General features: G+C 36.9%; 1 protein-coding gene across 2 annotated transcripts in view; it reads right to left on the bottom strand.

The window, feature by feature from the left end:
• Window positions 1-11,649, bottom strand: part of OXR1 (oxidation resistance 1) — a 137,994-nt gene extending 126,345 nt beyond the window's left edge. For both annotated transcript variants that reach the window (XM_053465958.1, XM_053465959.1), the window contains exon 1: window positions 11,586-11,649. In XM_053465958.1, coding sequence (XP_053321933.1) covers window positions 11,586-11,602 — 17 coding nt within the window. In that variant the 5' untranslated portion in view covers window positions 11,603-11,649. The remainder of the gene's footprint in view (window positions 1-11,585) is intronic.
• Window positions 11,650-14,168: the final 2,519 nt, after the last annotated feature.

Raw genomic sequence — 14,168 nt, 5'->3', positions numbered from 1 at the left:
CTTCCAACTTTGTGGGAGCAGTTTGGGAAAGACCCTTTTCTATTCCAGCATGACTGTGCACCATCACACAAAGCAAGCTCCATAAAGACAGAAGAGTGGGCAATAGACTTTCAAAGACTGCATCCAAGGTATTTGTAAAACAGTCTGTAACTGTGTAAAAACATTAGTTGTAGAACAAATGGTAGTCCTTCTATAAATGTGTGATTCATTATGCTTATAAGAATTGTGTCTCCCCATATACTTTGTTAATTTCTGGTTGCGTTCATGTCCCATTTCCGACCCCTATCCCTACATCACAATCAGGATGAGGTCACGCTGCTCCGCGTATGTACTACCGCAGGGGTTGATCGTGTGACATACTTCCTCATCCACTTTAAGTAAACTTTAAAATGGAAAACCCAATTCATCTAAAAACTATTTGGGTAGGAATAGATATTCCTATAGCAAAGCAACCATTCGCAGATGACATTTCTTTAATGTACCAAAGCAGCGTGCAGCACATGACTGGATAATCGTTATAACTTCCTTTCTCAACCTCTGACAAACTAATCGCTGAAAATACTACCTAATTTAGCAAGATCTTGAATAACGATCCTTTTGTGTCTAAAATCGGATTTGTGTCAAAATATATATATATATATATATATATATATATATATATATATATATATATACACGTAATTTTATTTTATTCTCTCTCAATTTGTTTAGAATAAATAGCTAAATGCGTATAGTAAAACACATTTAGGAATCCATATCATTTAATTTAGCTAATAATGGATTAAGATTCTAACGCAGGCTCCACTAGTAGAGCCATCTGGCCCTCTGGCAATGCACTCAGGTCTGCTGATAATTGCTTCTCCCTTTTATTTGTCATGTCCTCAGACTTTTGAGTGGGTGTCATCTTTGCTTTTTATCGTAATTCATCTTTAAACTGTGTATTTGCATTTCATTTGCACATTGCTCTACTAACTAGATTTTTTTTAATAACTCTTAAACATCATTTATTAAAATAAGGACACATACAAAATTTAACTGATTTACTATTCGGTTTTTAATTTAAAAAAAAAAAGAAATTATGAAACGGGGAGCATGGATATTGACCGCCCCCGGGATCAATATTTATTTGTTTTTTACTTATTCTCTACTGATTATTCACATTGACCAATGCCCACTTAAAAATCATAACTGCCAGCAGTTCTTAATTTGGAGGGGTAGATATACTGTTTAGTGGGACGGCAGGGAAATGTAATATTCAGAGCGACAGAATTAGAAATCGGTGAAAATGAGAAGATGGGGCATTTTGGCAAATATAAGACAATTGAGGCTACTCTTCTAAACAGCTTCTTGTGTCAACTAAATAAATGCAACATTTTTAGAGAGTACTTCGGGGAAAGAAATCTGTATATTGGCACTAATATTTATATATATATAATATAAACTACTGAACCGTTTTAAAGTCGGAAGACATTCATAAACTCTAAAGTGTAGATTACTAAGCGGTACATTTATAAAGCACTATTCTCTTTGAGAGCCATTTGTCATCTTGGAAATCGGAATGCATGCTTTGGTTGTTTTGAGATCTGTTTTTGTACATTCAGTGATGTTGTGCATCTTGTTTTAGATTATGAGCCCCACCTGAAGTCTTAAATCAAAGATGTCGAAAGTAGGCCCTGACAAAGCGTTGGGGTTTCTTTAATTAACGCGTAATCAATTAAGGGTTTCTGGTACAGCACAAAATTGATTTCCTGTAGGTTAAGTAAAGAAACAAGCGTCATGGGATGGGTTAGACTAATCTGTGAAAACTGATGGTTTTTTTTTTACCACAGAAGACATTTAAAGAGAAAATATGATCAAAACATCAGTTTATCACATATGAAAACATTGTTTTTTGTGACCTACAGATCTGCTTTTATGCTTAAAGGATTTAGAGTAAAAAAATGTATACAATTTAATTTCTAAAGATGTTTTCTGGGTTTAATATACACATTATGGTGATTTTTGGAGCTGTAGATCATAAAAAATGAAATAAAAAAAAAATGGTATTATTCACAGACTTGAAGAGAGCCCACTCGAGTCAATGCAGGATGCAATGCGTCTTCCAAACCCTGGGGGGGTCTGCTTCACTCAGGAGTCAGTAAACGTAGGCTGACACCTTCTGCTACTAACTCTTCCAGCTATACAACCCACCCCTTGCAACCATCACCTCCCTACTTTTCACAAACCTTGTTCTAGACCTTTGTGTCATCGGTAAAACATCCCTTACCTGCAATATGGCTAATAACACTTAAAGAATGAATCCCTGTACAGATTCCTGATCAAACTCACCAGTAACAAGAAGTTACTCTAGGTATTCATTAACTATAACCTCGTTAACATGCGACCACCCTGCATGTGACTTTCCCATCTGTCTAACATACAGAGTAGACCGAAAACCATTAGGAGAAAGATTCATTTTTGCGTTTTAAGTATACTAATTCTAACACGTTACTGAAATCTGTTGAATACTGCAGCTGTTGTGTGACAAATAAATAAAATACTGTTTTGTGTTAATGATTAGTTAAACATCAGGAAAAAAAGTCAATATCAGGGTTACGTGAACCACTGAATTTAAAATAGCTTCAGTAGACAGTAGAACCAAGACTGGGTCCAACAAAAAACAGTAACTGGATTGATATACACAACAATAAAGAAAATGTAAAAAAAAACAATATGCTAAATATAAATCAGTGGAGAAATGGCAAAAACAGATGCTGGAGGCAGAGGATTTAAGAGAAACACAAAGTTATAAGATGAAAGCTATGGGGAACAATAATACAAGAGCTTTCCTATTTCAAATCTTATGGCTAAGAATTGAATGTTAGCGATATCTTATAGCACTCTGTTTAAAGAAAGCAATGGCTGCAGTATGGAACGCCCTATTCTAGTCTTTTTCTAGTGCGAAGCCTCATACTATTTAATTGGTTAAGACGCAATTCCATTAATTATGTATGACTAAATTTCTTGTAGCTTTCTGGAAAGGGAATGCCTTGGACACTTGTTAAAAAAAAAACCCAAAAACAAACAAAAAACCCCAGGGGAGAAATCTGTCCTCAATTAGAAAATATCAATTCAGTACATAAACTAGTTAACTCATTGATATATGCATGGGAAATGTTTTTTCCATTCATACATTGGAATTATACAGCTCTGTGGAATCTTGTTGGGTTTCAGAAAGTTTGTGTACATGGGTAAAACTGTCCATGGCTAGAATAGTGGAAGTCTTTGGGGTAGAAATGTACAAATGGGCCAAAAATGCTTGGGACAAATTTTTCGGTTCATTTTCGGAAAACAAATTCCGAAAACAATCTTGTCCATCCAAAGGACATCACCAGAAGGCAGAAATTCACAAGGTTATCATAGAGCAAAATGGCGGTGCTTCCAGTGACGTCCACATTAGGGGTCTACAGGGTATTTGAGAAAGTGTCCTCTATAAAGATTGTTTCTATGTACTCCTGATGGGTAGGTAGTTATAAAAATGCCCTCCACTCCTAGAAAAGGAATACATTCTGCCAAATCTAGTATGACAGTAATGCAATGGCAGCTTCTTATTTGTTGACTATAGTAAACCATCCCTTGCATTTTATACCAGGGATGGGAAGCGCAGCAGTGCTTATATGGTTTTGTTATTTGGGTATACAGATGCTATGTGATTTAAAGGCAGACTTCAAACCAGTGGTATTGATGGAGAGTAATGGGATTTTTTTTCTTGTGTACTAAGCCATCGAATGTAGCCACTTCCAGCTCAGAGCACATGCCAGATGTGAATTAGCATCAAAGCCTACCCTCTCTGGGAATGAAGGTGAGAAGTGCAATGCTTTACGGGCAGATGGTAGGCAGGTTGTATGGTGCATTACGGTAAATAAAAGCAAAACTCAATAAATTACCCAATATAGAATGTGTACAGACATATTTAACCTGTTAAATGCCTGTGCCATCACTCTTATGACATTGGGCTGACTGATAGAAAGTGTTTGAAAAAAATAATGTATCTTGTGATAGGTTTACATTTTGTGGGCTTTTGTAGTAATTGTTAAACTTTTCACAAATAATAAGAATGAATGCCAAAGTAGAGCAGGAATGGAAAATAGAAGCATAATAAAGATACATATGAAATATGGAAATAAGGATGCGTAAGATCCTAAATTGGTAACAATCACCACCATAATATACTCCAAAGGTATGGGACATAGTAGTGTTTATTTAAGCATTTCCTTATTCAACCAGAAAGTAACTTATGGATTCTGTGTAATTAAGCTCACCAAGGCAGCTACAATGTAATATTCAAAACTTTTTCTCCAGACAGGGATGCGGTGTTTAGTCAAACCCACCCCGCCCACTTCAGCCTACTCCCCTCCTACTAAAGGATGTCCTTTAAGTAACCACTCCCCCAGAAGAGGGAGAGCTCTGGGTAACTTAGGCTGGGAACTTCCTAGCAACTTCACTACCAACTACTTTGCCCATGGCATTGCGGGGATCAACATTGAGTGGCTTGTTTTTGGGGGTCTATTAACCGAGTACCAGGCTGACCCAAGAATACCCCCAAAGTGTAGCTCTTGGCGAGTCCCACTGAAACTTACACGGTGTTCCATCGTGTTTTTATCAGTTAGCTGCCAAGAGTTGTGCTCTCCAGATATGTCATGAGATGCTTGCCGTGAAATGCAGAGAAATTTGCAATGTAATGCTTTGCTGTTATCCCTGGAACTTAAAATATCTTAGAGTGACTTGTTATTAATGAAGATTAATGTTTCTGGATTCAGCACCAGAGATGGACTTACAAGGATTTCATTTTTTGCTTCTCATTGATTAGACAGAATGCTTTTTGTACCAACCACACTTCCCATCATGCTTACCCTAAGGCATTGCGATTCATCACAGCTTACAAAAAACCTATGAAGATGATCCAGTATGTCTGAGGCACTAAATGAATACAAAAGACGCATATAAAGAGAGCCCCCGTTATGTATCATCGAAAGAGGATCATTTTAAAAGTTATTCTAAAAGAAAACATTAAGCTTTCTGTGAAGCGGAATTAATTTGTTGATTCTGTTTAACATCCTTGACTTCCTCCCTTTTCTTCATTCCACAATGGTTCATAATATAATATGACATACACTATTATTTGATCACATGCTTTTTGAAGTATTGTGGCACACTATTTGCACTCCCAATTTCTGGTATACTTAGAGGTGTTGGGGTAGTCAATGTTTGGTTTTTTAGTAAATGTTTGTTTCAGGTGAGGAAGTGTACATTTTATTTCAGCTTGCATTCCCTTGCATGCTCTCACCTGCAGCTTTAAGAGCACAATCCATCGCAAACAATCCCCAATTTTCCTTCTCTCCCCACCCATTTAATGCTACCTGAGGTTAGCCCTGACCTCATCTGTGGCTAACAACTACCCTTACAAGGCTAGCCCCATGCCTTGGGATGCTACTCTTTCAAGAGAGCTCCTTGTACCCTAGGAGGCTCCCAGGTATGGTTAAGGCAATGTCACCATATCTGCTAATGTTCCCATAAATTATAATTTGTTACATAAACACTGTAGATATAAGGGGATTCGTTTGTGTGTGTGTGTGTATATTTATACACACACACACACACACATTAGGGAAATGGCTAATAGGCAGGTTTCATATAACTTTAATGAGGTAAGTCATTGTCAAGACAGATAGGAAAGCAGTTGAGTACTTCAAGCAGTTACCCAAATCCTGTAATGCATGAGAATCAATAAAAACAGGCCAAAAAACGCATAGTAACATTTATTGCTCAGCTAACTCCGTTCTAATGCACATCTTAGTAGACAGAGTCAGCATTTAGTACAATATAGCAATCGGAGTATCAGGTACAGGTAATGGACATTTAAACTCCCTCAAGGAATAGATTTGGGAAGACGGGAAGAGGAGCCAAATTGCATCTTTACCTGCCTGGACCTGTGTGTGTTATCTTGGGGAGGTTTCCCGGAGCCTGGCTTTGCTGGGTCTGGCAGAGAAGTATGGTTAGTGAATATCTGGGCAGGCCAGTCAGGGTCAGCAGAGTGTAGCCAGAGGGGGCTCCAATTGGTAGACAGGCTTTATTTTCAGAATGTTTGTTTATTTTATTTCAGGTAAAATGCACAATTTGCTACAAACCGGTATTCCTGAGCCTTATTGCCTTAGAGGAGTGTGCTTACCAGCCTGAAAAAGTGACTTTATTGATCCTCCGCTAGAGGGTTTTGTCACAATATAAATAACAGAAAATATGTTTCTATATTTAACTGTGCAAATAAAATACATTATTCTTCAGGTCTCAGTCACATAAAAGCTATTAATAAATCATCCCTCTAACCACATGTTTTTGCCCATTTCAAATGTTGGGCAGTATGGATACATTAAAGTTGAAGCCTCTCCCCAGGACATCATTAGCTGTATTTCTGTTTAAGTTGGGCTTACAGATCACCCCCTAGTATGTTGCTCTCTGGACCAAAAACGATTTGTTTAATATAGTGGGGTACACCAGGTATTTCTCAAAGCGTTAAAGGTTTGGAGCTTTTTCAGCCAATGTTGTAATTTGCTTGAATGTTTCAGTAACTGGAAGGGTTAAACCAGTCCCTGAAACACATACAACTAATTTGACATATGTGGGCATTTCTGGAAATGACTACTTAAAGATTTATACAATCCATTTCCATTCATCATGGTAAACACATTTCACAGATCAATCACATTACACAATTCCTTCATAAAGAAGAATTCCAATAAATTGTATTTTAAAAAAAAAAGAAAAAACACACCCTACTTTATAAACCAATTTTAACTCTTTCAGCACTACATGATTCTGTCAAGCAAAAATTTACCTCCATCATGAGAAGATTAAAGTGCCATATGAAGGGATTTCAAAGCTTTCTTACAAGGGCTAATATGGAGGGCTTCCATGTGAGCAGGATATAGGGTTTCTGACATACTAGACGAACTATGCCTCTGGCGAATGCCTCCCACATGTACGGGTAACACGGAAACCACGCTAAGTTGGTGCCCCCTACTGGCTCAGAGCCTTAGGCAGCGGTTTCTTATACCGTAGGGTCAGCCATGATTAGTGCCATTCAACAAACTCTATGGTGGGAGGACTAAGCTAATTTTTGATCGGCATAATCTAATATTTAGGCTACCTGTGAGGCCCAAACAAGTTCAGGTTTCCCTTCTTTTGATCTTTATTTTAATCTGCCTGTCTCAATCGTGAAGGTAATTAAAAACCAATTTAGGCAAGTGGTTAGTTCCTTAGTCGCTTTTCAGTGTTTGAAACAAAGGCATTTTAACGTCAAAGGTAAGAGCTCTTTTCTCTAGAGATGAAAGTATTCAATCTCAATGTTTATTAAGAACAATTAAATCTCCTGCCACAATGTGTTATTTTAGAGAAATCCAATTTCTCTTAAAATTCATAATAAGGATATTCAGTAGCAATAAATTCACACTAGAGAAATGTTGTAAAAGCCAAGTGGATATTGGAAATTCTTGTACAAAAAAAATAGAGGTACACTGAAATAAAAAAGTTGGCAATAAAGAAAATTACAATGTTCTAACCCGTAATATAAAGCATTAATAAATAAGCAGAGGTCTTATTAGACTCCCCCTTTGCCAATCATCAAGCCAGGGCTGGAGATTACAGGAGGTAGAGGTAAGTGCATCACAGGCTAGGAGGTGTGATCAAAGGGGCAAACTATATGGGGGACACCATGGGTATTTTGCAAGGTGGACATTAAGTTGCACATTGTCACTGGAATTTCTCTTTATCCCGCTTCTAATATACACCCATCAGTCCTCATAGGTAATATCTCATAAGATTATTACGACCTAAGTATAACATTTTACCACCACATCCATTCTAGTGGTTACTAAAAGTCTGTTACATAGTGGTTCCTGCTTTGGGCTCTTGGTTCCATAATGCCCTTGCAATCTCCACCAATTCTTTAACCAGATCTCACTGAGTTTCTCAATGTCACATTTAACATAGTAATTTAGACTGAACAAACAGCATAATGTTCAATTCTGCTGTTGACCCAAAAACCCCACATAGAAGAGATTTCTAATAATGCCTCAAAATGAGTAAAAAAAATCCTCCTCCATCAATGATTCCATTGAAAATTTCCGTTTTTTTTTTTTTAAACTTTCTACGTTTTTCTTATTGCATCTATTGGATCTTAACCCCTTAATGACAAAGCCTGAGTACGGGCTCAAAATGCATGGGTTTAGGGACCGCCCATTGTCCTTAAGGGGTTAAATTATATGATGGAACTTGTGTGAATGTACAATTATCAAGATGATCTCCTCAACTGGCTTACGATCCCCACTGCCCTCAAAAGCAAGAATTGTACTGATATGCACTGATATATTCATGTTTTATTTTGTCGTTTCACTGTATTACTCCAAAATATATACCTGTATTTCTATGTTTGCTTCATAAAATATTTGAAATTTTTAGTATAACCCAGTCAACAATGAAACATTTTAATCTATTCAGTTGGACATGACATGATTGAAAGCAAGGCAGCATGTGCGTCCTTGTAGCGGAGATATTTTATCTGCAGGCAGGAAACCGTGATTGCACTTCTTATTGAACATGCTGCTGGGAGATAAGGGACAATAGGCCAGCTATTTCATATAACTCTTTCCTTAAGTCCTGCCACAGAGGACTCCCTGTAGCCGAGTTTATATTTTCCCATTCATAATGCATAATGCTCACAATACCAGCTGGAAGCTAAGTGTAAATGGAACAGGAAAACTTACATTTTTTGATCATTTTGATCATTTTGTATAATGTGAACTATTTCCTCAATACAAGGGCCTGACTTTTAAAGGAAATGGTCTCTAATTTGTCCGATAATTATATATATTGAAGGGGACATACCAAGATGTTTTGGACAATGCTATGCTTCTAATTTTGTGGGAAGACCCTTTTTTATTGAAGCAAGGTCCAAAAAACGGGGTTGGATGAGGTTGGTGTGGAAGAACTTGACCGGCCGCACAGAGCCCTGACCTCAACCCCATCAAAAACTTTTCGGATGAACTGGGACAGAGATCACGAGCCGGGCTTTCTCATCCAACATCAGTGTCTGACCTCACAAATGCTCTACTGGATAAATGGCAAAAATTCCCACAAACACTCAAAATCTTGTGGAAAGGATTCCCATAAGAGTGGAAGCCGTTTTTACTGCTAAGGATAGGGGGGTAACTACATACTATTTGTTTTTTATAGATGCATGTTCTTGCATAATATTATGTATGGAAACATGTGATATGTATGGTTGAGTGATCTGTGTGAGTAAGCTCGTTTGAGCAGGGCCCTCCTCTCCTGTTGTCTCTGTAAGTCAAATTGTTATGTTACATACTACTTATGTCCTGCCCACCAAATGTACAGAGCTACGGAATTTAATGGCGCTATATAAAACAATAAATAATGATATGGTGGTGTCTTGTCCCAGAATAAAACGGTCCTGTAATAGATCACCGGATTGAGAGCACACGTATCAGTCATGGGATATTTTAAGAACTGTATTCAATTCCCTCTCCCTGAAAGGTGATGCTAAACAATGGTTCCCAATTATTGATTAAGATGGAGATACAACTTGCAGAGAACAGCCATGTAATGCTGTGTGAGATAAAAGGCTGATTTTTTTTTTCTGAATATACAACTGCAACTGCATCCTTTTAGTTGAGTCCATTAGAGATGAGTATATGTACTGTATGTCAGAGAATGTTACACGTTAAAGGTCAATGCAAGTCATCAATAAGAAAATATATTCAATCTATATAGTATACATCTTAAAAATAAAGACAAATATCAAAGCAATTCTTGCAACAAAACAGATTACCTAATATTATAAGCTATTTAGTGATATTTTCTTAAATTATTGTGGAAAGAGTTTATAATAACGCACTAAAGCAATCACCAATTTCATGACACCACAAAGAGTATAAATCATTTATTTTTCTCACTACTACTACTCCCCATATAAAGTCCAATAATATTTATGCCAGAAAACAATATTATCGATATATATATAGATAGATTATCCCAGTAGAGGAGGCTCCCTTACAGAACTGCTTACAATGAATTATGGAGCACTTCAGCCAGCTGGTAAACACAGTGACCTTTCTTTCTTTGTGTCTGTGGACAAATGTAATAAATATAACCCATACCAGCATGATGATAACAAATAGCAATGCAAGTGGGCCTAGTCTTTTTAGTTAAGCAATCCAATATGTTTTCATTGCGTTATTGATCAAGATGGAGTTCTTATTCCAGTGGGCCACTGAGTTAGACTCTGTATGTGACCTGGAAAATCCTGCAGATTAATTTTAAAGTCAGCATTTACATATAAATAACCTCGGAGGACAGGGACTCTTCTCGGCCAATATCTTTTTCCTTGTAGCGATATATCTTTAGAGGAGGTTAAAGCACGCTGTGATTTATAGAATGTGTTGCTCATATTATATTGGAACTCCATTCCATACTGTTTGATGCCACAATCTTTCCCATAAAATAATCTTATGCTACGCTTCCTTTCATAGTGCATGGAAAACCTAATTGTCATGTGACGCAAACACGGGCCCTGATATCGATCCCTAGAAAATTAAAAAAACATGTAGAGGGGCTGCCCAGTGGTAGAACTCCATCGTGTTTGAATGTACAAGGACTTCTGTTATAAATAGAAGCCTCCTATATATCATAGAATCAACTGCAAGACCTCAGACGGAAGATGGGAGAATTCTGCCGATTTATCAACTATCTTCTGCCAGATAAGGATAATGATTATCAGAGTCTATTTTATTATGTTAAATTATGTTTTTTTAGAATAATTATGGCATATCTTCGTTTTCTGTGCACCTGCACTGCTCTAGTTTGCTGATAAATACTGAAATACACAAATATTGACTCTCAGCTTCCTTTCCATTCTCTGCTCGCTCTCATGCTGTTTCCTAAAACATTTCACACAAGAGAAATCTTGAGTTTGCAATTTATACCCATCAATACACGTATCAAAGTCACACTGATCGCTTAATAGCCAAACATAAAACTGTCAATGCATGTCCTGACTACCTGCAGTATGGAATAAGCCGCTGCTTACTAAATACTTTAATAGGACCTCTTTCTCAACTCTTTGATGCCAGAAGCTCTTAGAATCTTACAAAAGATCTTCATCCCAAATAAATTAAAGCTTCAGACTAATTAAAGCAGAACGGAAACCAATAGTGAATTAATTAAATAAAAATAAAAAGATTTGATTGTTTCGAATGAAGGGTATTGTAATCACTTTTTTAATAACAGAGGAAATCTAAATTATTAATGGTGGTATAGTTTGCCATTGAAACATTAAGTGCTTCTTATTTCATATCATATTTTGCAGTACCATAAGTGTCTTATTTACTGGGAAAAAAACATGTAATATTAACATGTATCATCTGTAACACGGCAGACAAAATATTCAGAATTGGTTGTTTGCAAACCTTCCATCAGAACTTGTCTAGAAAAAAATGTCACAGAAGAATGAAAAATAAACCCCATGACCTGACCTTCTAGTGCTGAACATTTTGATCGATGATTTCTTTCACATTCACAGCTGATGTCTTCAGTAAACCTAAAACAAATAAATGTAAAAAGTTAGGTTTCTATCTTCTAACCTAAATAGAAATACTATGATATACCATATAAACGCTGATATAATTTGCAGTTATACCAAACACGCATCGACTAAATTCACAGAAAAAAGAAAATATACAGGTCTGGTTATTTTGTATGTGGATATTATAAATACTCACTCAAAAGCAAGTAAAATTTAAATTGAGATGTGTGATTTCACAGCTTCAAGTAGCGAACAAACGGCCAATGTACTGTAGTAATGTTTGTGTATCAAAATAGTATTCGTTCCAACTTAGAATTTCCATTAAACGAGATGTATCTACTGAGTAGCTGTCCAACTGAGAGCAGATGGGCTGCGGATGGGAGCTGAGCCAGCTTAGACGTGTCAATGCCAAAGTGATCTTCTCTCACTGCAAGAAGGCAGTGACAGTCAACTTCTGAAGGTAGTCTATGACTTCTAAAGTAGTTTCAAGACTTGGGACGCATAGGGTGAAAAAAGAAATAGCAGCACGTGTGTGTGTGTATGTGTAATTGTATGTGCATGGTGTTAGAGTGTGTGTATGCATGTATGTGTACAGTGTTAAGAGTCGGTATGTGTATATGTAAGTATGCTTATGGAGTGGCTGTATGCATGTATGTATGTGTTAGTGAAGAGCTGCCTGTGACCATCATCATACCCAAAATCTTAATTCGTTCCAATCTCCTGCCACAATCCATTCTATTCATACCCCCATCGTCATATTCCTTCACCTACCATTGTCACCCCATACTGTATTGCACCACAATCATCCCCCTCCCTTCCAAAACGCCTTAAGGGGGATTCTGCAGTATCCCTCGATGCATTTGGATGGGGGACACCACAAAATATAAAAGGATCACTCGGCTATCATATCCATATGCTGGCTATGATGGCTATGATGGCTAGAATGTTCCTTTAACTGAGACAGATATGCCAAGCAGAAGGTAGATAAAAAGAATGACAATTGTAGAACTGTTACTAGAAGAATAAAATTATTGGGTTTCTTGCATTTTTTTCTAGAGGGAACTTGAATTACAAAGTCTACTCTAACACCTGTATGGCGTTATTGCATGAGTAAGTTATTAGACTGAAGTTGCATATATTAAACTGGTGGAAAAAAGCAAGAGGAGTTGTTATGTAAGCTGCTTTGCCTGGATAATGTCAGAAAGAAGACTTAAGAGTTCAATTCTGTCTAAGATGAATCTGATTAAATCTCCATCATACAGTACATAGCATTATTAGGTAATACAGAACACTCATAATACTCATAATACCCCTAAGTAGTTGGCATTGCCTTCCTGAAGACATCTCTTCTTCTGCTCCCCATTTCAAGTTAGCAGATTATGCCGAGTCTCCATGATTACAGAAGAAGAGAGACTGCTGCCAACGGATATCCCCAGAGAGGCTTCTTACAGACTGGTAAACATGGTATTCACTATTCATGGCTGTTCATCACAAGAATAGGGATGAAACAGCATTACTGTTTTGGTCTCAGGCTCAAACGTCTCATTCATCAAGCCAGATGGTCTAATGCCCTCAGCAACATGTCCATTAAACACAGTGGTCACACTAATCTCTGAAGGGTCACTCATACAGGTAAACTCTTTCTTGGACCAAAATACAAACCTAGCTATAATACCTAGTCAAATTATCTTCTCTCTCACTTTTTGTTTGATTAGCCCCATTGATTATTTATGTGACTGATGGATCTAAGCAAACTATCTCCAGTCCTGACTCTAAACCTCTATTATCAGTCTTTTCTAAAACAACTTCTCTTGTGATTTTCCTTCGATATACTTTTTTTGTCCATTTAAGGCTTTTCCCTACAAATCATGCACTTTTGCCCATTTTTTCCCTGTTACCACGCTCATCTGTTTATCATATGAGTTCCTCTCCTATATTTGCATGTCAATCTTCCTATATTTATTCTCCCAGATGGTCTCCTCCAACCAACCATTCCTGGGTGAGGATCAACAAGCACACGCTCGTTTCTCTCGTTGGAATGTAATATCTTTCAATGCAACACGATAGGCAGCTGATTAATGTTGCTATCGTTGAGTGTTCATGCTGAGGGTAATATAGTCTTCTAGCAAGCATTGTTATTTAATTAAAGATATTCCTAATACATCCTCCCCAAGTCATCAGGCTCATTTAAAGTTTATTAAGTTAAGAATTAATTTAGCATCTACTATTTATATTTAGCTGAGGTTCCTTTATTTAATGCAATCCACAGATATCACAACTGGTGCACCGTGTATATGAAGAGACAGTTATAGAGACGTTCTAGAGTTAATGCATGTTCAGATAAATTATTGTTTCTATTAAAACTCGAGTGTCATGGACTAAAAGTTAAGCACAACATATTTGCTCTTTGATTAATTTGTCTCAGAAGCAAAAACACAAGGCTATGATTAACTTGATGTATTTACTTTAATACTGTTGAACTAAACTGTCGAATGTTAGAATTTAATTATATCCAAATTGAATCTTTTTGGCA

This window comes from Spea bombifrons, chromosome 5 (assembly GCF_027358695.1).
Source record: "Spea bombifrons isolate aSpeBom1 chromosome 5, aSpeBom1.2.pri, whole genome shotgun sequence".
NCBI classification, from domain to species: Eukaryota; Metazoa; Chordata; class Amphibia; order Anura; family Pelobatidae; genus Spea; species Spea bombifrons.
The sequence above is the reverse complement of the archived record's forward strand: the minus strand, read 5'-3'. Positions and strand labels throughout refer to the sequence as shown.